General features: G+C 37.4%; 1 protein-coding gene across 2 annotated transcripts in view; it reads left to right on the top strand.

Annotated features, from left to right (window-relative positions):
- kra (basic leucine zipper and W2 domain-containing protein kra) overlaps positions 1-25494 on the top strand; it is a 197024-nt gene that overhangs the window by 98412 nt on the left and 73118 nt on the right. For both annotated transcript variants that reach the window (XM_090388872.1, XM_090388871.1), the window contains exons 3-5: positions 836-1012; positions 9861-9970; positions 24972-25037. In XM_090388872.1, coding sequence (XP_090244998.1) covers positions 836-1012; positions 9861-9970; positions 24972-25037 — 353 coding nt within the window. The remainder of the gene's footprint in view (positions 1-835; positions 1013-9860; positions 9971-24971; positions 25038-25494) is intronic.

Below are 25494 nucleotides of genomic sequence, written 5' to 3'. Positions count from 1 at the left end.
TACATATTACAGTACATATTAATTAAGATATGCACATTAGCATAAATTTATTTTTATTTTGCTAACCTGTGGAAAATACTCTTCCGATTTTCATGTATCATTTAATTTTTTAATTGGTAAGGTAATAAAGTGTAAATTTGTACTTAATATATCTTTACTTTTATAGCCTGTGGATAATATTCCTCCTATTTTCGCTAATTAGAATCGCTGTTTAATAGAATTAAAATTCAATTCATAAACGTGATCGCAATGACCGGCGCTTACTACATATCGTATAGTGAACGGTATTTTACTATCGTTGAGTCCATTGTAACATGATTTGATCGTACAGAAAATCAGTCATAAAGCTGTATTTTTAACTATTTATGTGAAACTTCACATAATTGGAGCAACCACTTAATCAAGCCAAATGTCCCAATGTGTCCTAAATTAACGGAATTGACTCTATTAAATAAGGATTTTATTCTTATTCATATCACTTCCAAAATATCTTGCCCTGTGATGGTGCTGAAGGCGAACAGAAGTTCATTGAAGATCAAGCTTTTAGTTGAAATAGGAGATCTCTATAGTTTCACTGATTAGGACTCGCTTTTTTTTTTTTTTTTTTTTATGCTTATAATATAATATAATATAAGTAAAGAAACTTTCAATAGCTATTGTTTTATTTTATCCATTTATTGAATCATTTGACCTGAATTGCAAAATGTTAAGCAATATATATTAATTATATTACTTCTAGTGTGTGTGTGTGTGTGTGTGTGTGTGTGTGTGTGTGTGTGTGTGTGCGCGCACGCACATATATATATTTGTGTTTTTTTTTTTTTTTTTTTTTTAGATGAAAAGGAGAAATACGACCCTGCAGGGTTTAGAGATTCCATCCTGCAGGGTCTCAATGAGACTGGGACTGACCTAGAACAGGTTTACAAGTTTCTAGACACTGCTGGATCTAAACTTGACTATAGAAGATACGGAGAAACTCTTTTTGACATTCTCCTTGCGGGGGGAATATTAGGTAAGTTTTCAGATTTAAAAATATTACCTAAAAAAACATGACTGGGTGCATTCTTTTCATGATGTCCATTTAAATTAACATTGAATGTGTTATATTTTAAATAGCCAAATGTAAGGGGTTATTTATTATGAACAACTTATCATGGTTTTTTTCATACACATTATAAATTCAGAAATGATTGCAAACTGGGTGATACATTAGTACAACTTCCTTGGCTCTTGACAGGAAGTGGTACTAGTGCATTATCCAGTAATTTTATACTTATAATTTAAAAAGTTACTCTGTGTCTGTTTGCATTTCAAATGATTTCCCCCATGAATGTTTAGTATCCTTAAAATAATAATAATAAATAAATGTACCTCTTTTATACTCCAGAAGAGCCATGTGGGAGGGCAGTGTTATTAACATATGCAGGATGTGGTCATTGTATTTACAGTTTCAAATTGCATGGACCTTGGAAAGTTATGCATATTGAGCATTGAAATCCATGTGATGCAACAATATTTTGTCTTTGGCACCATATTATTACTTCTTACATTCATTATTCTTACCAGATCTCTGTAGTTTTAATCACTGTGATACCTCACCAAGTTTGCTTCTGCCACATTGCACATTCGTTGTAGTCTTTTGCAGTTAATGATTTTTTAATCTTTTAACATATACTGAATGGCCACTTGATTAGGTACACTTCTCTAATAGTGAATCCATTCACCCCCCCCCCCCTCAGAACAGCCTGGATTTTGGGGGGGATCAAAGTGGTATCAAGCATGCCACAGGAATGCTCGACCAAATTGCTTCCCAAAGTTTATTGCAAGTTGGGGGGGGGGTGGCCACTGCATGTAGGCTGAATCCACACTCATTCCTATAACCAGTCCTCTACAATTCTGGTCTTGTGATGTGGTACATTCTCCTGTTGGAAGAACCCGCTTATAGATGGATAAACTACAGCTGTGATGAGTTAAGCTTGGTTGGAAACAATTTCCTGATATTAGGTGAATTGTGTACCATAAAAATGCACTCCCTGCCATTATCACACCACCACCAGCCTATTTTGTTGATATCTGGAAATGGATCCATGGACTTGTGCTGTTTTCAATATATTTCAGATCAGGCAACATTTTTTTTTGAATCCCCCATTGTTCGTGTTCCTGAGCCCACTGTAACTTTACCTTATTGTTTTTGCTGAACAGGAGTGGTTTGGTCATTGGCTGTGATACCCCATCCATGACAAGGTATGTTGAGTTGTTCTGAAATTTGTTTACCATTGTTGTATTCATTTGTGTATATTCTTTCCTAATCTTTAATAAATTTATGGAATAAGAAATTCTCATCCCAGATATGTGTAGGCAAGAGAATGAAAAATCTTGCAATTTCTAACAATGATTTTACTATACAAACTATTTACCTGTTCCTCTTCACGCAGCTCTGACCCATACTAAAAGCTAAAAGAAAAATGTGCTCTCATGCCCAAATATTGGAGGCTAAGAGATGTGTCTGAACAACTTAAATAAAACAAAAGGTTCTTTACCAACAAATGCAGCCCACTATTTAAATGTATATAAAAGTATTTCTAACTTAGACATATTGCTAAATGTTCTCTGACCACAGGGTCCCAGGCATACAAAACACAGTTTGAAGCCCTTGAGGCCATCACCAGACATTCTCTCAGATATGTCAAGCTAGGCTTGCTACCTGGGAGTCTAAAATGCTGATGGAACTGATATTTGGGTGACACCCAAGTCAAGTGGACCTAATTTAAAGTTCTGTTGGTCTGTAATAGGCAAATCCTCGACTAGTGCCATCATGATGGTGGGACTGTTAGTAACCCCATGTTCAAGTCCTGAAATACAGTTTATAGTGTACTGGAGGTGAGCAACCAGGTGCAAACCAACGCAAGCAGGGGTAGAGGTGTGGCATCCACACCACATGGAAGAATGCCAACCCCCTCTCTGTGTTAACCAGACGAAACCTGTTAGTAACTCTCTAGGAGGCTTCCTAGTCAGCTAATGTATAATTTCTCTGCCAGTTAGTGACTGGACTGAGTCCAAGTAGTGTGTATGCGGGTCATTGTCGAGGCCACATTGTGTCGAGTAGCTGTGTACATTCTTGCCATTTATATGTCATAACCAAGAATTTCATTACTTCATACAGCATGTCTTCCTCACCTTTTCTTTGTATTGAATACATCATGAATTGTTAAACTCATAGAACAGGGGTCAGCAACCTGTGGCTATTTGATCATGTAACTGCAGCTCTTTAACTTTTAGCCCACACGAAGCAGTTTGAAATGGAGTTAGAGGACTTAAAAATCAATGACATGTGGGATGCCTTTAAACTGAAATTGAGGATTTGGAGAGGCAAAAGGCTGCCCTTGCAATTCTACATAAATGGATGTCAATAGATGAGTTGAAAAAGCAAGACCAAATTGTGTTCGATGCGTGGTGTAGCTTACTGGACACGTATATAAATTTGAAGATATTTGCATTTGGACTTCTCTCAGTTTTTGGTTCGAAGAATTTCTGCGGGCAAATATTTTCAAACCTGAACTATATTAAAAATATATCAAGAAACCATCTGAACAATGCAAGTCTCAGCATGCTCCCTGATGTTGAGAGACTCACTCAATAAGTTCAGCAGCAAAAATCACATTAATTAGAAATATTATTAATAAATAATATTTCAAAATATATATTTTTTTTTAATAAAACACCTTTCCACTCTATTCCATTTATTAAAAAACTCCCCCACCCCTCCCCCCAGTTTGAGCCGAAGTGCAGCCCTTCAGATTTTTTTTTTTTTTTTTTTTAAGTAGATCAAACATGGCTCTTCACTCAAAAAGGTTGCCAACCCCTGTCATAGAACAAGTTTATCTAGGACAAGATCTATGCCAAACACTTCCGCATTCACAGTGATATCCATTTCTAGTTATAGTCTGCCAAATCCCATGTACTTTTTCTGACAGAATTCCAATTATCAGTTGATTCAACCATTACTCATTTCAGTTGCCCAAATTATTTGCTGTATGATTCCTTTACCTTCAGAGATGGTACCTATTGCATATGTGTGCTCTGATATTCCCTGTCGGAGACTTAGTAATTTGGAATCTCCTCTTTTCGATCTTTTCTGGCTAAAACACCTGTTTACCACATTCTGTCAAATTCATCTGTTGCCTCTGTTATCCTCCCACCTCCACTAAACACTTGGAACTCTGACTTCCTCTCTTTGAAACTTAACTTTCTCCAGTCCAATTTTCCTTAATGATTTTAATGTTCACACTCCAGCTCCGTTTTCTATTCACACGGACCCAACTGGTCAAGGTGCTGAGGCTTTTGCAATTACTAATAACCTCGCACAGATTGTTCATTTTACCAGAATACCAGACAGTCCTAATCACGTAGCCAACATGCTTCATCTTTTTCTCACAAACAACCCTTTGAAATACACAGTTGAGATGAGTAGTCCTCTGCGCCAGTGCTTCTCATCCTTTTATAGGTCAGGGAATGACCACCGCATATCCCTGGAGCGATATGGCCTTAGTTGCTAATGCTCCTAAACAACAACAACAACAACAACAACTCATACTTTTATCATTCACGGACCACTTCAAGCATTCTTCACTTACCGTGAACCACCAGGTAGGGTTTCTTTACATCATTGAATTTTCCTGACAGATTTATAGTTTTTTTATTATTATTATTATTATTATTATTATCAGCTCTGCTAAATAATGAATCTGGGTTAATAATGTACGAATGGTAAGGGAAATTTTAAAAGAAAGAAAAATTTATGTTGTCATATTTTTTGATTGAAAAAATAGAAGTAAAAAAGGCCTTTAAAAATTAATTTTATTTGAGATTATACAAAGGGTACTAGGAAAGTTTTGCAATATGACGCAACAATGAATCACAGGAAGCTGCTTGTTGCTGCATGTTGAGACATGTTCATACGTGCATAGTAGCCACCGCGCCAAGTTGATGGGCTCAGTTAATGTTCTGTGCTCAGTTAATGCTCAGTTAATGTTAAAGTGAGAGTGTAAAGTGCTTGCGATGGCATCGTGGTCACGAAATGAGATAAGGACAGTTTTGCGGTATAATTTCGTGCGTGGTTTAACCATAGACCAGTGCTTAGAAGAAATGACTCTTGCACTAGATGATGATTGTCCACATCGTACAACGATATTCAGGTGGTATAGAGAATTCCAAAGGGGAAATTTCACTCTGGAGGATTCTGAGAGGCCGGGAAGGCCACGAACGTCAGTTACGGAGGAAAACGTTACTGCTGTGAGGAAAATGCTTGACGAAAACAGGCGAGTGACCTACCAACAGATAGAGGGTACTTTGGGCCTAAATGCACCAGCAATTCGTTCGATTCTGCAAGATCATTTGCACGTGAAGAAACTTTGTTCTCTCTGGGTGCCGCATCAACTGACTGAAGAGCAGATGACACGACGTGTGACTTGGTGCCGGCAGATGTTAAAAAAGTTTGATAAGGGACAATCTCGGTATGTGAACAACATCGTGACAGGTGACGAGACTTGGCTGTACTATTACGATCTGCCGACCAAGGCTCAAAACAAAGTTTGGGTCTTTGATGATGACGACACACCCGTAATTGTCAGAAAATCCCGATCTGTAAAGAAGAAAATGATAGCTGTATTTTTCAAATCGAGTGGAATTGTGGAACGTGTCGTTTTGGACACGCAGAAGACAGTCACAGCTAAGTGGTATACTGAACAATGCCTGCCTAAAGTCATTGGATCTATGAAGAACCTGCAGCCAAAGTCAAGAATGGACACCTGGTACCTCCATCACGATAATGCTCCAGCTTACCGCGCCAAAGCCTGCACGAATATTTGACCACGGCAGGACTGAAACTTCTCGAGCACCCTCCCTACAGTGCAGACCTTGCTCCCTGCGACTTTGCACTGTTCCCGCATGTGAAAATGAAGCTAAAAGGGAGGCGGTTTTCCAGTGATGAGGACCTTCTACGGGCTTGGGACAACGAGTGTGCTTTACTCCCTAGTGAAACTTGGCAGAACTGGTTTAAAGATTGGTTTCGGAGGATGGAGAGGTGTATTGAATGTAGAGGAAATTACTTTTAAAAAATTAAATAAACAAAGCTGTATTGCAAAACTTTCCTAGTACCCTTTGTAATTTATACTGACAATAAAATTTACCTTCCAACGAGCCACCTACAACCAACTCACAGATCACTGGTTGAGAAACACTGCTCTGGGCACCTCAGATCACAACTTGGTGATAGTCTCTTGGCCATTCTCATCCTTTTGTTATTTGCATTACAAGAATGTAAAATAGGATGATCTGCTAGATTTCTTTTCCTTGGTCAGATTACTGCTTCAGACCTTCTGATGTCAACATTTGCTCAGATTGTGTCAGTGAAATTATTCCTGTAGGGATGAAATCCTTTATTCCACATTCTACCTTAAAATCTCATCCTTTATCTAAACCTTGGTTTCCAATAAATCTGCTAAGGCTGTTCAAGATAAGAATATTGCATATCGCAGTTGGCTTGTATCCAAATCTCCAGCTTCATTTTTTGTTACACTAAAGCTCACAACAATTGTAAAGCAGTTTTTAATCTGTCCAGACTAGATATTGAAGAGGCTAAGAGTATAAAACTTGCATTTTGTCCAAATGGTAGTCGGGCATGCTGGTCTCTTGCCAAAGTTACATATTGGCCGCAACTTTTGCCCGTCTCTATTCCCACCGCCTGCCAAAACCAGATGGTTCTGTTACCACTTTAGCTAAAGGTAATGCTGACCTGCTAGCATCCTACTTTTCTTCTGTCATATATTGATGATCTTGGTAAATCACCTCCTACCATTCCCATTACACTCCTTTCAATGCCATCTGTTGTCTTCCTTCAAAAGGATGTTAGGATTTTGAACCATCCTGATACCAAGAAAGCTCCAGGTCCTGATAATATTTCTCCACTTGTTCTTAAATCCTGTGCTCCTGAGCTTACTCCTGTTCCATGTCGCCTTTTTTTTTTAATTTTTTTTTTTTTTTTTAACTTTCTTATTCCAAAGGTGTTTTCCCTTCTGCTTGGTAATTTGCTCATATCCAGCCAATTCCTAAAAAGGGTGACAAATCCCTCTCGCCAAATTATCATCTGATTGCACTTACTTCTACTATTTCTAAAGTAATGGAGAAATCAGTTAACCACCAACTCTGAAAATACCTAGAAGCCTTTCATCTGATCAATGATCGCCACTATGGATTCTGTCAGTTTTGATCCACTGGTGATATTCTGGCTTATGTTACCCATATATGAACAAATTCAGTGGAAAAGTCTTCAGTTGGTACCGGTAAATGCTGGTTTTACAGTAAACTTTTCAATGTAGACAGCATATTTTCTCTGTGGTAAGTATACATCGTGTTATACTAAAAAAGGCTGTATGTGAAAGCATGTCTCTTGGATTGCTTGTGAGATCATAATTAGATTCTAGGATGATCCCCTTGCACCAAAAATGTGCTGATGTCTCACCAATCCACAAATGAGGTAATGGGCAACGATAGACAAGTGAGTTTAATTTCACTAGTCGGTAAAATCATGGAGTTTGTGGTTATGGATACATAAAGGAAATGGATCATAGAACTGGTTTGTGTAGGGAAAGCCTTATATAACAACCTAGTTAATTACTATGGTGAAGTCAAAATAGCTGGACAAAAGAAATAACATTTTTGATTAAAGAATCATTGCTTAAATAGAATCAGAATATAGTTCTTTTAATCAGTTCCTTTTATTTTAAAGTGCATGGTGCAGTACCAAGGCAACTCAGGTGATGCTACAATGTGAGATGAGATTGATATGCATTTTGCAGCAAACCTATTTTGCTCATTAGTACATTTTATTTATTTATTTATTTTGAAAATGGAAAGTACCACATCATCATATTGACTCATAATTCGTAGATTTTGTATTCTTAAAACAAATAGTTAGGAACTGGTTTTTGATGGCGAGCAGTAATCAAGAGGCAGTCTGACTATATTCCTGAGTGCAGCATTGATCTGCATGGTCCTAGCATTTTTGGTTTGAAAAGTGAATATTATATATCTGTTGGCAATAATGTTCACAAATAACATCAGAATATTTACTTCTGTTAATATTAGTCACTATTGTGTCATCATCCATCAAGTAATAGAGGATGGAACAAATGGAAACTGTGAGGCTGGTGAAGATGAAATCCTAATATAAATCCTTCTGAGTCCATCAGCAGTGCTAAAAAACTAAATTTTCAGTAAAATAATGCTATAAGACTAATGCTAGCTTCAGACATCAAAAAAATCCACCTTGTCATCTGCTGGTAAAAGAGCTATCCATTAGAAGTTAAATAAAAATAAAGGGCTTGACATTACACACGATAGTATTCACTCTAAAATGTCTGATTATTTTTCACAATTTTAATTGTGCTTTTTTTTTTTTTTTTTTTAAATTTGTAACTGAAATGCTTATACCTACTTATAAATTTTAGAATACAGTACTCTCTCGATTTTCTGGGATAGATGGATAAGGCGAAAACTCACTTATCACCCCTCACACGAGCTCACATTTTATTAAAGCACATTTCTGGAGGTCACTGCCATAAAACAATGAAAACAATTTGCACTTTCCAGGTTACTGAGCTTTTCTGTTAGTGCATCTAATTATAAACAGGTAGTAAACTCGATCTTATTGCGTTTGTGATAATACCAATAGCTAGAATTCTGTGGGTTTTTTATTATTATTTGCTATATGGTGCAAGGAAGCCAGAGGCTTATGCTGCACCAGCAAAAAACATTTCTGAATTACCCTGAGAGAGAGAAGTAGAAGGGAATGACCAAGAAAGAGAAGAATGGTGATATCCAGCTCAGGATCCTGGGTGTGCCAAGCCCATACTCACCAGATGTGAGTCCCTGAGTTTTTAAGCTATTATAGTGAAATGGTGTCCCCTTCACTGAAATCTTCAGTCATATAAAAAACATAACGTAAGTCAGAGACTTACTGTATCAAAAAATGTTCAGCAACCCTATGTAAAAGTACGGTGATAGATTAAAAAAAAAATAAAAAACTTACCACATACTACTCTCGTGTCCAATATGATGCTTCCCTTTTATTTTTTATGATGTCGATTTTGAATCATTAGATTTAATCGACCTTTTATTTAGCTTCCCTTTATCTTTTAAAATGACTCATGGTTTTGGTCACCAACATTATAATGGTTCTTTAGAGATTTAACGGATGCACCGTTTTCAAACTTTTGAATAAGTTTAAGTTTTTGTTTAATTCTCTTGCGTTTGCCCATCATTTTCGCGATTTCTAAACAAAAAAAAAAAAAAAATAGTTACTATAAAAAAAATCCGACATTACTGACATAAATAAAACAAAATTTGTCCTTTTGCTGTGCGACAGAACACAACAATCAACGCAGCACACTAAAACAAACTTTTTTTTTTTTTTTTTTTTTTTTAAGTAATGGGGGTGTGAAGACAGCAGGGGTTGCAAGATAATAGGCACAATAACTCCTAATGATGACTTATAACACTGCTTCTTGTCGCTCATTTACGACTTGCAAAACATCTGTTTATTCTAGTTATTACTTGAATTTTATGATTTCTGGTTGGGTGTTTTTTTTTTTTTTTTTTTAATTTTTTTTAATTTGGAGTCTTGAAGTGTCTCGGTTAATCCAATTCCAGTAAATCGAGAGTCTTCTGTATATATTTTCTTGCTTCTACCCTGCGGGCACCTCATTAACAGAATTATTGAGTATACAGTGTTTTACTTCATCAAATAAACTCTATGAACTCAATTATGTGTATTTAATAATTGAATCTCTTCACATGCATAGCTCCTGGCGGCACTGTTGCTCCTGATGTAGACCCATCAAAAACTTCACGTACTGATGTGTGTATATTCACAGCTCAGGATAACCTGGATACATTAAAAAACTATGCCCAGGTAGGTGGTGTTTAAGTAAAATTTACCAATGTATGTATTTTCCAGTATCATTAATATATTCTTTAAATGCTGCAAAGAATATTGCAATCTCTTTGGAGTTATTATACCTTTTATTTAAAAACACTTCTGCATTGTAACTGGGTTTTTTTTGATTGCATATATTTTAATCTCTCTCTCTCTCTCTCTCTCTCTCTCTCTCTGTGTGTGTGCGTGCGTGCGTGCACACACACACACACACACAAAATTCCTCAGTAGGTATTAAAATTAATTACCGGGAAGGATGTAAGTTGAGTGTGGGGGGGTCAGTAAATATGGCAAAAATAAACCTGGTTACTACAAGTTTATTAATACTAAGTGAAGCCTTGCCTTTTGTTTATTTCTATATCCTGCATTGAAATATATTTTCCCCAACATTTTTGAACTTCTGTATTTTTAAACCAGTTATTCTCTTTAAATAAAGTTGGGCCCAACGTCTGATGGTAATTCATTCCACAAAACCCATGGTATGTTGAAAATATTGCAAGTTGAAACCAATAATACATTGATTTCCTGCAATTCGTTCCACATAACACATAAATTAGGTATTTCTTACATGTTATACTTGGCCCCGGGTGCCAAGCGAATTCGAGGTCAAGCGTTCAAAGTGCGAATATATAGCGATCTTTCCAAGTGATAAAAGTTTATATTAAGTTATATCGTTTTTTACTGGAAGTTCATTTATAATTCAGTTCTATACTTGAAAAATCACAAGTAAGAACAAGGAAGGAAACTCACCTTTCTTTTTAATTACATATATTTACTCTATTTTACTAACCAACTAACTTATCTAACCGCTTGGCCTCCTTGCGGCACTGCTCCTGCCTCCCCGTGGCGGGGCCGGAAACTTGGGAGGGAAAGTCAACCTCCCAGGGCAAAAAGGAGCCTAACATGGACTACGACAATTACCCAGAGCTTGAGCAGCCTAGGCGCTCATCCAGTACCATCAACAATGCTGATCATGAAATTTCTCACGATGTAACAAAGTCTAAACGACTGCGTACAGACACAGACCAACAGGAATGCCCATCATTCCTTATCTTACATAGTCTGTCGGACAAATCTATGAGCACTCTCTCACCATTTCTTATACAAAAATGTTTGGAAAATGTGGCGGGCTCTCCCAAAATGGTGAGAAGACTAAGATCTGGAGACCTCTTGGTAGAAACAGTGAGTCGTGCACATTCTGAGAGACTGTTGAAACTAACAGTATTTGGCGGGCTACCCATTCAAGTTACCCCTCATGCAACACTAAATACTTCCAAGGGAGTAATTGCTGAGTGGGATCTGATAAATGTAACAGAAGATGAACTGGCCCAAGAACTCAAACATCAGAAAGTAATACAAGCCAAGCGCATCATGATCAGGAAAGATGGAGAACTTGTTCCCACCCGCAACATCATCCTGACATTCGGAACACCTATCTTGCCATCCAGTGTCAAAGCCGGCTATCTCAACTGCCGAGTACGACCCTTTATCCCGAATCCTATAAGATGCTACAAGTGTCAAAAATTTGGTCACGCACAAATGGCTTGTCGAGGAGATCCAGCCTGCCCAAACTGTGGGTCGAAAGAACATTCGCACACAGACTGTGACGCCAAAACACCGCACTGTCTGAATTGCAAAGGCGTGCATCCAGCCTACTCCAAGTCATGCGATCTATGGAAAACTGAAAAAAAAATCCAAAAGTACAGGGTAGAACGAAAAGTCACATACCAAGAGGCAAGAAAGCAAATTATGCTTAACGCACCTAAGAACACCTATGCAGCAGCAATGCAAAAACACCAAACAACAGCAACACAAACTGAAGTATCAGTTCCCCCAACAATGTCGATTGCAGATTGGGCCCGATCTATACTGTCACCATCAATGAAACAGACTCCAAAAGAGCAAAAGGTAGTAGATAGAGCCAACAACACCCCTGTCTCAGTCCCACCAGCAACCCCACATAGACCACCAGATATTTCAAAGTCAAAAACCGACTCAGTTACAAATAGGAAGACAAACAATATCACTTCAGAAAATATGGACACTGATAACAATGCTGACCCAAATGAACCTATCCTAGATCTTCATGCAGAAGATGTCTTGGATACCGGACGCCCAAACTTTCCAAGAAAAGAGAAAATGAAACTCGATCGCCACAAACAGCCTGGAAATAAAAAAGACTCAGAATCTTCCTCAAGTAACAAAACCAAATAATGCACCAAATCATACAGTGGAACTGTAGAGGAATTCGCAGTAACATTGATGATATCCACGAGTTAATTGATCGTTATCATCCCGTAGGCATCTGCCTACAGGAGACAAATTTAACACGTCATGTGTCACTCTCAGTTAAAAATTATGCACTCTTTAGAAAAGACAGAACTGCTACAAATAATGCTCACGGAGGGGTAGCCATACTCATAGACTCCAGAGTACCTTGCAGATTAATTCCTTTACAAACCTCCATCGAAGCTGTTGCAACACGTATTGTGATTGGTATTACTTTGACAATTGTTTCTATCTACCTTTCGCCCAATCAGTCCTATACCATCCATGAACTGGAAGATCTTATTCAGCAGTTGCCAACCCCTATCTGTTTATTGGGTGACTTCAATGGACACCATCCATTGTGGGGTTCTCCCAATGCAGATAGACGAGGACAACTTATCGAACAGCTTGCTGACAGACAAAATCTGATTATACTAAATACTGGCTTGCCAACTTACATCCATCTCTCTACGGGTACAACTTCTGCAATAGACCTTTCGATATGCTCTCCGATCCTCTTCCCTAGTATTGAGTGGACGGCCCTCGACAACCCGCTAAATAGTGATCACTTTCCGCTAATATGTAAAATTCAAACAGCACAATCCATAATTTCCCAAAACTATGTAAAATGGAAATTTCACAGAGCAGATTGGGCAAAATTCACTTCCCGAGTGTCCTTTGATGAACAGATCATCGAAACCTGTCCTATTGACACAGCTACCGATCACATCACAAGACAAATACTCGCTGCTGCATGCACTGCGATTCCACAATCACAGTCAACAACCCATAGAACCACAAACTATTGGTGGAACGAAGAGTGCAAAGGTGCAAAAAAAGAAAAAAACCGAGCATGGAATCTGTTTCGAAAATATCCCACCACCGCCAATCTTATAAACTACAAGAGACTCAGAGCCAAGGCCCGTCACATTAGGAAGAAAGCTAAAAGAGAATCTTGGATTCGATTTGCGAGCACGATTAATAAGAATACTGATTCAAGAATAATATGGCGGAAAATAAAACAACTAAGTGGCAAAGCTCCCCAATTATCCTCTCCAATTCTGAACTGGAATGGACAGGATCTTTCTTCTCCTGTAGATATAGCCAATGCCCTAGGGACTGTTTTTTCACAGCTATCTGCCTCAACAGCATATGATCTATCATTCCAGAAGATCAAAGCATTAGCTGAAAAGTCCAAACTGAACTTCAGATCTACGAGTAAATGTACTTTACCTTATAATCAGCTGCTTACAATGCTTGAACTTCAAGAAGCCATATCTAGCTCAAAACACAGTGCTGCAGGCCCCGACGGAATATACTACATAATGCTCCAACACTTAAATAAAGAATCGGTCTGTTCACTGCTCACTTTTTTCAATCGCATCTTTCTTGAACATTGTTTCCCCAGTTCCTGGCACCACTCCTATATAATAGCAATTCCGAAACCAGGAAAAGATCATTCCATTCCTGAAAACTATAGACCTATTTCTCTCACCAGCTGCTTAAGCAAAACCCTGGAAAAAATAATTCACCGTCGACTTACTTGGTTTCTCGACTCTAAGAATATAATTTCTGACAATCAATTTGGATTCAGAAAAAATCGATCAGCCCTGGATCTCATGGTCAAAGCGGAAACAAACATCAGGAATGCATTCATTCGAAATGAGCATCTCGTCATGGTATGCCTTGATGTAGAAAAAGCCTTCGACACCACATGGCGTTTTGGTATCCTAAGAGATCTGCATTCCCTTGACCTGAGAGGCCACTTACCGTACTTCATATTGAATTTTCTTCAGCACAGATCTTTTCAAGTCCGATACCGACAAGTTCTCTCTCAAACATATATACAAGAAGAAGGGGTCCCACAAGGCTCTGTGCTCAGTGCCACCTTATTCGCAATAAGAATAAACCATATGACTAAATATATGCCCAGCACTGTGAATTCATACCTCTATGCCGATGATTTCACTTTTTCTTGCAGTTCTCAAAACATGACTTTCATTGAGCGGCAGCTCCAAATTTCAATTAATAATATTCAGTTATGGATGGCACAGAATGGGTATAGACTCTCTTGTTCAAAATCTAAAGTAGTTCACTTTTGCAACAAAAGGAAGATGCATCCAGATCCAGAAGTACACTTAACAAATCAAACTATCTCAGTTGTGAGCAGCATTCGTCTGCTTGGTCTGACTTTTGATAGTAAGTTGAACTTCATAGAGCACGTTAAACATCTAAAGACGTCTTTCCTGAAAAAAATGAACATACTCAGAGTCATTTCTTCTACATCATGGGGTGCAGATCGGTACACGTTACTGCATTTGTATAGAGCCCTAATCAGATCTCGCCTTGATTATGGTGCCCCGGTGTATGATTCTGCTAGAGAAAGTGTGCTAGCGCGACTTGCACCAATTCAACACTCTGCCCTGAGGATTTCTACAGGCGCTTATAGAACTTCACCAGTCCAAAGTCTTTATATTGATGCTCATGAACTTCCTCTAACCCTCAGAAGAAAGATGTTAATTCTTAACTATACAACTAAAATCCAAAGTCTACCTACCCATCCCATTAGGCCGATACTTAACGACCCACAGTTCACAACATTCTATAGAAATAAACCAAGAGCAATTCAACCTTTTGCTCTCAGAGCTCAAGCACTATCAGAAACCTGGAATATAGATCCCGATAAAGTTCTTCAAGATTTAAGCAGTACGGATCCCCCATGGAGGTGTATTATGCCACTCTGTGACAGTTATTTTCTAAACTGGGGAAAACACTCTCTTGCAAATGTTAATATACAACAACTCCATATAGCCCATACACAAAATTATCTGCATTTTTCAAAAATATATACTGACGGATCAAAATCTGAGAGTGGAGTGGGTGCATCAGCCGTTTTCCCTCATAAAACCTTTTCTGTATCACTTCCCAATGAATGCAGCAGCTATACAGCTGAATTATACGCCATCAAAATTGCAGTGGAAAATATCCTCCATCTGACCATCCATAAAAGCATGATATATACAGACTCCCAGAGTGCGATTATAGCTTTACAGAACAATTCTTCTAAAACACATCCTTTAATAAAGCTCATAAAATCCAAACTGATGCATCTTCAAGAACTCCAACGAGTGGTCATTTTCTGTTGGATCCCAGGCCATGCTGGGATACTAGGAAACGAACGTGCAGACTATGCCGCTAAACATCCATCCGACAGAGAATTATCACAGCATTACGTCCCATATCTTGACTACAAAAGTAACATTCAAAGAATGTGTAAAGAACAATGGAGAATTCAATGGCAAGCCCAAACACACAATAAACTCCGCCAAATAAAACCTGAACCGCAATCGTGGACCTCCAGTTTCCGTATGAACAGGAGGGAGGAAGTAATTTTAACTAGAGCGCGAATTGGCCATAGTCACCTTACCCACCTTTATCTCCTCACAGGTAATGATCCTCCACAATGCACACAGTGCAATTGTCCACTCACAATAAAGCATATTCTTATTGAGTGTACTTTATACACCACTGCCCGCCAAGTCTCTTTTAGCTTTCTACCAAACCTTAAAGAACCTTTGACACTCTGCCATATCATAGGTAACGACGCTAATCTACTGGAGTTCTTTCACTTCACAAAAATTATCGAATTATATGATCGTTTTTAAGTAATGCCATCACAACCACCATGCATATGTACCATTTATAACAGTGATAGGTGCAATATGGCCTAAGCAGCCCTTGCACCAAAAAACAACAACAACAACAACATGTTATACTTAATTTTTATAAAGATTATTTAATTAATAATCATAAAACATCTTAAAATAAAAAAACAAACAAATTAGCATTTACCTTAGACTTGAAGTGCACAACTGATGAGATCAGTGGTGGTGGGACTATATCAAGCATCTTTTGCTGTTACTGGCAAAGAAACTGTCCAAAGTGGACTGTTTTTGATGATTTTTTTTTTTTTTTTTTTGTAGCTTCCTGAAGTAAGAAATGACTTCATCTTCCATTTTGCCCATCGTGAGTTCAGTGTTTTCAATGTCAGGGTGTTTTTTTACCACTTCTCTTAAACGTTCCCAACACAGAAATTAGTCTTCAGCTGACACTTTTTGGATGTCTTCTCTTCCTCTCCAGTGTCACTCTATAATTTGCTCCAACCCTTGTAGGTCCTCTGTTGTTAGCTGATGCCCATGAGCATCAATAAGGTCCTCCATATCCTCTTTGCCAACCTCCAGACCCACTGATTTACCAAAAGTGACAATACCATTTATCAGAGCGCCATCTTCAAATCTGTCAACATTATGGATAATTAAGGGCCAGGTGTTTTTCCAGGCTGAATTTAAGCACCTGTGGAAACATCATCCCAAGAACTTACAATCTGCCTCACACAGTCCAGCACGTTGAACTTTGACCTTCAAAAATCTTTGAAGGTGACAGCATTTTCACCAGAAATTGCCGCAAAGCAACTTGTGAACATTTTCGTGGTGTAGATTTTCTTGAAGTTTGCATCACTTGCTGGTCCATTGGTTGAAGAAGAGGAGTGGTGTTGGGTGGAAAAAATTTGATTTGAACAAAGTCAAATTATGCCTCAAGAGATTGAACAAGGTTGGGACCATGGCCTGGCGCATTATCTAACAGGAGTAGTGCCTTCACAGGAAGCTTATGTTTTTTCAAGACAACTCTTCACTGAAGGACAGAAGACAAGCTCCCATTCATTGAAGACACATCCTGTAGCCCAGGCCTTCTTATTACTGCACCAAAACACTCCTAGAAAGCCTTTGTCGACCTTTTGTTGTTTAAATACTCTGGGGGTGTTAGAGTGATACGCAAGCAAAGGCTTCAGCTTAAAATCTCAATAGGCATTGGCACCCAACAGGAGAGTGGGCCTATCTTTCATAGGCTTATGCCCAGGTAAACTAGCCTCATCCTTAGTGATGTACATTCTGCTGGGCATTCACTTTCAGAAGAGGCTGATTTCATCAGTGTTAAAAAGCTACTGGGGACGATAATCCTCCTGATCAACAAACTCTTTGAATTCAATTTTAAAGGTCTCAGGTGCTTTTTTATCAGCACTGGATGCCTTTCAACACGTGTTATTTGCCCCCCCCCCCCCTTCAAAGTGCACAGCACTGCCACTGGTTGGTGGGACTTTAAATTTCAGATCGTCGTAGATCTGAAACAATCGTATGAGTGGTGTTCTGCGTGCCACGTTTTGAACAATAACAAAGACTAATTGGTTGAGAACAATTGTTCGAGTGATGTTCCGCATGCCACGCTTCTGAAAATTTCCACCCATATATCTTTCCAGCTATATGGGAAAGCCATCGGTACTTGCAAATATCATTGGTCCTTAAAATAAGAGATTGTAAGAAAGGTATATCGGTTCCTAAGAATATCAGATGTCGATGTCATCATAAGTCGAGGCCCCGCTGTATTATGTTTAGTTTTGAGTTACGGTTGAGAAATAGTAAAATGGCCATAACTGATCAAATCATGCATTTAAAATTGACGTTGTAGTACATGACAGCGTTTATTGTTATTTGTTTACATGACAGCGTTTATTGTTATTTGTTTACATTTAACAGATTGAACTGTATTTACATTTTTAACCATATCTCCAAAACTGCTCAGCTACTCGGTATGCCTCTCTAAAATGTAAGAATTTTAAAATTCTCAATCCAATCTCAAATATTAATGCACTGCTAGAACTTCTTGTTTGGCACTGTTAAAGTTGCTGTATCACGGTCATTTAAATTAGTCTAATAACTTCCTTTCCCCAAAAATGTCTGGGGGGGGGGCCTCCCTTTAACCTTATAATCAAGAAATTTTTGAGTGATTGTAGGAATTTTAGTCTGGCCAAGTAGCCCAATTTGATTTTTCTTCATGCATGTACAGATCAAGAAACTATAGTGCTCCTTTTCTTTATACACAAAAATAACCAGTAAAGAGTGAAGAAAATATAGTTTGATACATTTTATTTATGTTTGACGTGTGAACAAGTAAATGTATAGTATACTACAGTAGTGTAAACATGCATATTCTAAAAGAAACTATATCTTTAGCATTAGTAGAGGCATGTGATGCAAGAAAACAAGCTTATGCAGCATCACCCCTCCATTTGTTCCAAATGCCTGTCCAGCTCAGCCTTAAATTTATTTAGGCTATTAGCTTCCACAACAAAAGATGGAAGCCTATTCCACCAATCAACTACCCGTTGGCTAAAGGCAAATTTCCGCACATCTATTCTACAACTATCTTTCCTCAATTTGAAATTGTGCTCCCTCAGGTTCTAGTCTGAGCAAGAGGAAGAATCCCATCAGCATTCAGCCTTGTCTACCCATTCAAGGCCTTATACACCTCAATCAGATCACCATGCAGGTGCCTACTCTCCAGGTGCTGCAATTTGCAGAACTTAAGCCTTTCTTGGTAAGAGTACCCCTTTGTTCCCCTCACCAATCTTGTAGCCCTTCTTTGTACTCATTCTAGCAATTCTACATCCTAAAATGAGGCCTCCAGACCTGTACACAGTACTGTAGGTGTGGCCTGACCATTGCTTTGTATAATGGGATAATCACCTCCCTGTCCCTGCTAGCAAAATTCCTATATATCATTGACAAGACTCCACAACATTCCCCAGCAGCCCGCCTGCACTGCCCAGTGAACTTCATATTTGACCGCACAATTACCCCCAGGTCTTTTTCACTTTCCACTTCCCCAAGAGAAGTGGGAAGGAGCAGCAGTGCGTAGCACAGACTTCTTGATTAGACCGGGGTTCGAGCCCATCACCACCAAATACGGAGGATGCGGAAAGGTCAGGGAATGACCACCGCATATTCCCGGAGCAATATGGCCTTACTTGTTAATGCTCCTAAAAATCAAACAAACAAACTTCCCCAAGTGCACTACCACGAAGTTGGTACGTTTCTCTTCGGTTATTGCTACCCATATGCAGTACTTTGCATTTGTCAATGTTGAACTTCAGTTGCCACTTCTCAGACCATTTTCCCAACTTATCTAGATCCAGTTGGAGTAGCATACTGTCTTTACTGCCATTAACAACCCTGCCAGTCTCTGTTGCAGTAGCGTACCATCATTACTGTCATTAACAGCCTTTCCAACCTTCGTATCATCTGCAAAATTAGACATTAACCTTGATATATCTTCATCAATATCATTGATAAATGCAGAAAACGACAATGGGCACAACACCGAGCCATGGGGGGATACTCCACTAATAACATTAGTCCACGAAGAGCAATGTCCATTGATTACCACTCTCTGTCTTCTCTCACTAAAACATCCTTTTATGCATTGTAGCAACTTGCCCTTAATGCCATACTGCTCCGGTTTGTGCAGTAGTCTTCCATGTGCAACAGTTAGTGAATAATCAACGGATAAATGTAAATAATTTGGAGAGGATTTACCATTTTATTTTTATGAAGGTATTTATTGAAACCTGATATTTTTCAAATTTTGCATCAAGTGTTCAAAGAAAGATTCATCACCATTCAATATCCCTGATATTAACAAAACTCTGGTTAAATATCAAATTGAAATTTTGGAAATGCAAGAACAAATAGAATTGAAAATGAAATTTTATAAAACAAAAATTTTGAACTGAGAAGAATTTCTGCAGATTATAGATAATTCAAGGAAAATGCCATTATTATTTGGATGCACATACAGATGTGAACAATTTTTTATAAAAAAAAAAAATGTCATTTATAAAATCCAAGAACAGGTCCTGAATTTCTGGAATAAATTTAGAAAATACTTTGCACATTGCTCCGACAAATATCGATTCACTGATAAAGAATAAATGAATAGTATCAAATCTCTCAATAAATATCATAAAAATAAAATATTACAATTTTTTTAGGAATTGTATTTATATTTTGTTACTATGATTGTATTTTTTAAATTTTATCTTGAATTTGTATTTTGTTTTTCTTATTAATAAAATTAATTATATGTAAGAGTATGTATAGATATTACAATTTATAACCAAAACATTACCAAACACAATAAATAAAAGACTATTACGTAATAAAATATTGCTAATGCTTTTGCTTCTATCTTAAGCAAACTAGTTTTTTTGTTTGATTTTCTATCGAAACAGATGCCAACCGTTCCATCTCTTTAGATTATTTTGCGTTCTTAATCTAACGGATTTTAATTACACTTTAAGTTGTTCCTGCTATAAAAATTTTTATTTTCTCTGCATTCTTTGTAATTCTCGGCGTTGCCTCATTTAGGCCTGTAGCATGTACAATATCACATGGTCTTTCATTTGAAAATGAAATTTTATAAAGCAAAAATTTTGAACTGAGAAGAATTTCTGCAGGTTATAGATAATTCAAAGAAAAAGCCATTATTATTTGGATGCACATACAGATGTGAACAATTTTTTATTAAAAAAAATATCATTTATAAAATCCTCCATTATTTTACCTGGAACTTCTGTTCTGGGTAAAATAATGGAGTCGCTGGTTAAAGATGCATTGCAGGCTCATCTAGACAAGACTGCAGCAATAATTCAGACACAGCATGGGTTTGTTAAGGGAAAGTCTTGTCTGACAAATTTGACAGGATATTATGATGTGGTTACAAAGGAACTGGATGCAAAAAATAATTTTGATATCATATATTTGGATTTCAGGAAAGCTTTTGACACTGTTGCACATGGAAGACTATTGTACAAATTGGAGCAGAATGGTATTAAAGGTAAGTTGCTACAATGGATGAAAGGATGGTTAAGTGGGAGAAGACAGAGGGTGGTAATCAATGGGTGCCGCTCTTCTTGGACTAATGTTATTAGTGGAGTCCCACAGGGTTCGGTGTTAGGTTCACTGTTATTTTGTATATTTATCAATGATATTAATGAAGGTATATCAGGCTTAATGTCGAAGTTTGCAGATGATACAAAGGCTGGCAGGGTTGTTAATGACAGTAATGGCAGTGTGCTACTGCAACAGGATCTAGATAATTTGGGCAGATGGGCTAAGAAGTGGCAACTGAAGTTTAATCTTGACAAATGCAAAGTACTGCATATGGGTAGAAGTAACCCCAGAGAAACATACCAACTGTGTGGTACTACACTTAAGGCGGTAGAAAATGAAAAAGACCTGGGAGTAATTGTGCAGTCAGATATGAAGTTCTCTGAGTGATGCAGACAGGCTGCCAGGGCAGGTCATGGGGTTTTGTCAATGATATATAGGAATTTTGCTAGCAGGGAAAAGGAGGTGATTATCCCTCTGTATAAGGCAATGGTCAGGCCACGCCTTGAGTACTGCGTACAGGTCTGGAGGCCTCATTTTAGGAAGGATGTAGATTTACTTGAGCGTGTACAGAGAAGGGCAACAAGATTGGTGAGGGGAATGAAGGGATCCTCTTACCAAGGGAGGCTTAAGTTCTGCAAATTGCAGTGGCTGGAGACTAGGCACCTGCGCGGTGATCTGATTGAGGTATATAAGGCCTTGAATGGGTTGAGCATGCTGAATTCTGATGGGATCCTTCCACTTGTTCAGATTACGAACCTAAGGGGGCATAAATTCAAATTAAGAAAAGACAGATATAGAATAGATGTGCGGAAATTTGCCTTTAGCCAGCGGGTGGTTAATTGCTGGAACAAACTTCCATCTGTCATTGTGGAAGTTGATAGGTTGAATAAATTTAAGGAGGAACTGGACAGGCATTTGGAGGGAATGGTGTGATATTTTTTTTTTTTTTTTGGCTGATGCTGCATAAGCTCATACATTTGCTTTCTTGCATCACATGCCACTACTACTATTTCGCTCAAAGCGTTTCACAATTTCATATTTTTTCTCTTTCGTAAGAATTTTTGACCCAGTCTGCCTCTGTTTATCGATGTTGCTTTTCTTTTTCTCTCTGAATCTGCAGTGTCTTCACCAGGACGCTTCCTTTTCACTCATTTTTAGGGAATAAAGCACAATTACAAAATGAGGAGGCATGCTTGATACACATAAACAAAGCTGCACTTGTGTAGCAACTGAATAAACAACACCGTAAAGGCAGTGAAATACTTAACACCTCACTAGCTCACATTTTACAAAAGCACATTTCTGGTGATTACTACAATAAAACAATAAAAACAATTTCCAGTTGCGTTTCTGCTTGTGGATTCTGTTATGAACTGGTAGTAAACTCGATCTAATTGCATTTGCAATAATACCGACAGCTGGAATTGTGTGGGTTTTTACGTTATTATGGTGAAATGTGTTTTCCCTTCACTGATATAAAAAACAAATACATTTTCAGAATCTTCTCTTCATTCCTATCGTGTTGCGTTCAGTTGGGGTGAACTGAACGCATTTGACTGCCACTACTTGTAAACACAAAGGCGAATCGTGCATAAGCAAATTTGGTATGTGTTATATACGATATTGTTCCCCTATTTATAAATCATGTATGATCAAATTCGTGTAGTGTAAATACGTGTTATACAAGGACTGACTGTACACCATTTTAATAATCCTAAAAATTGTGGAAAGCTAAAATAAATTGGCCCGCATGTACTTCAGACATTTTATTTGGCCAGCCATTTAAAAAGGTTTCCCATTCTTGATTTACACTATGAGAATAGCAACAGCACATTCTTCTTCTTCCCTTTCATCCATTTAATGAGATTTACGATGTATATTATACAGTATTCATCTGGTAGCAAACTTCTGTCTTGATTTCTTGAGTGGCATCCAAAGTAATGATAAATTGTTTAACTGTTCCTGTTATTAGACTGATTTCAATTTTGCTTATATTGTTCGATGAATTTGTGCAGGCATGGTGGTGTTGTCATATATGTTGTCAGAAAACAGCTTTATACAAGGATAATAAAACTGGCTTTCAAATGCAACAATGTGGCTATGTTATAAGGAATATGAATTTTGTGAAGTTCTTACTTCTCTACTTCATCAGTCAATATTACTATAATACCTGCATATTTTTGATAAAGTAATGTTTTTGCTCCATCTTTTTCTTTGCCTAAAAAATGGTGAAACTATAAAAATCAATTTCTAAAAAATTCTGTGAATTTTTTCTTAATTTTGTTAATGAATACCATGATAAATGTTTGAGAATAGTTGTAATTATTCAGTTAGTCATTTAAAAAATAGCGAAATTTTATTCTAATGATTTTCATTTACAATATAATTTATGTAATACAGCCCAGGGAAGATAGTCTCCCAATTTAGAAAGGAATAAAAATTAATTAAAGAACTTAGTTTATTAAAAAGTAATAAAAATCAAAAGATTTATTTTCAAAGAAAAATGCATTTTCAGCTCTTATGTTGCCAATAATCTAGAAATACAAGCTCAAAACACCACCTTCCCTGTCAATCACAATTGTGAAAAAGTGCAGAGACAATGTTGGGCTTGAACATCAAAACAGGTTAAAATAGTAAAACTATCAACAGTGAATTGTTGGAACTTTAACTATTAATACATTCATAGCATAAAATGTAGGTCTTTTTTGGATAAATTTGGTAAATTGCAGACTTTGGTGGAAAATTCCTAAGACCAAAGTGTATGTGTCTTTATGGTAATTGAAACAGAATTCATAGATAAAAAGTTGCCAGACTGGATCATTGGAAGCATTCAGTTAAATATTTTTTTTACTTTAACTTAAATAATGGTATTTGGAGAAAAAATTTTTGAACCAACAGAACTGATTTCACAAAATTAAGAAAAATAAGTTTCCAGTAATATTTTATAGTTCAGTTCTGTAAGCATTAATGGGAGAACCTACCAAATTATTGTAAAAGAAGAAAGGATTGATGTAGTGCTGAAAGTGCGCAAGGGAACATGAAATATAATAAATTATCACAAGTCATTCCTGGCATTTTAATAATACCTCATAGTATTGCTGAGCATTAGCGAATATTCAACCAGGTGAAGAAAAAAAAATCTCTTTCTAGCTCTGTTTTGGGAATGCTCTTGATGGCCAAATATGAACAGCAGTTATTACTAAGTCTTCAAGTATCTTCCTTGAAGCAATCATAATCGGTCAATATCTAACAGATAATCCACAGGCAGAAAAATGTTAGATAAGCTAATGTTTAAAAGCACACTGTACTGGTAAATAATCCCATGGCTGTATTTTAATTCTAGTGCAGTATGGACTTTAAAAAATTCTCCCCCCCCCTCCCCAAATCTCTCTCTTTTTAAAGCAAAAAAAAAAAACTTTCCTTTCTGCCTAGAAATACTCCATCTCCAGCATTTCAGAAGTCAAAAATTGGCAGTTATACTACTACGTATGTGTTTTTAAAAAATATACTGCTGCTGTTATGATGAACACTTCTTATTTTTAGAGTGATTATATCATTACCCAAGAAAGCAAATTAATGATAGATATTCATACCTGTCTGCTTGTAAACGTTTGGAGATACTGTTTTTTTTTACACCAGTTTGTTATAAAAACTATGGTCAATTTTGTAAGGTGTTTTGATGCATATTGATGGTCCATTTTTAAGGTTGGTAATTTTAATTGAAGCAGGGCTCAAAGTGCACCAGAATGCCGTTCCAATTTCTCACATGCATCAGTGATGTCACTTACTCAATTATTAAAATTATGATAATTTATTGATGAGCATTCAGTTTTGTAAAAAATTTTGTTTTGACCCCTGAATTGAAGTAGAAATATTTACTTTTAGTGAACATTTCACTTACATAAAAAATTTGTTCTTCTTAGGTGTTTACTAAACTTATAAGGCGGTACAAATATCTTGAGAAGACGTTAGAAGATGAATTCAAGAAGGTAAGTTAAGATGGTTCCAATTGGTGTTTGATATGTTACCACTTATTGTAATGATCTCTCTCTCTGTAAAGATTGTGCTAGTAAACTGGCAACTTCTCTGTCCTTTCTTTCATGAGGACAGAGAAGTAATATATGGTGAGGACGTTGGAATGTAGAGGCTTCATATGAAAGTAATCAAAAAGATACTGTGGTTTATTTCACGGAAGACATGCAGTCCTTATTGTATTTTAGCCCAAGCTGTCCAGCTGACAGCCTGCAGGTGCCTCTGTAGCCAGGTGGGAAGGAGCAGCAGTGCGTAGCACACGCTTCTTGATTAGACCGGGGTTCGAGCCCATCACCACCAAATACGGAGGATGCGGAAAGGTCAGGGAATAACCACTGCATATTCCAGAGCAATATGGCCTTAGTTGCTAATGCTCCTAAAAAAAAAAAAAACCCAACCGAAAACAAACTGACA

The sequence above is a fragment of the Mastigoproctus giganteus genome, chromosome 14, assembly GCF_048544385.1.
Source record: "Mastigoproctus giganteus isolate SK-2022 chromosome 14, ASM4854438v1, whole genome shotgun sequence".
Taxonomy (NCBI): domain Eukaryota; kingdom Metazoa; phylum Arthropoda; class Arachnida; order Uropygi; family Thelyphonidae; genus Mastigoproctus; species Mastigoproctus giganteus.
This window is presented reverse-complemented; position numbering and strand designations above follow the sequence as displayed.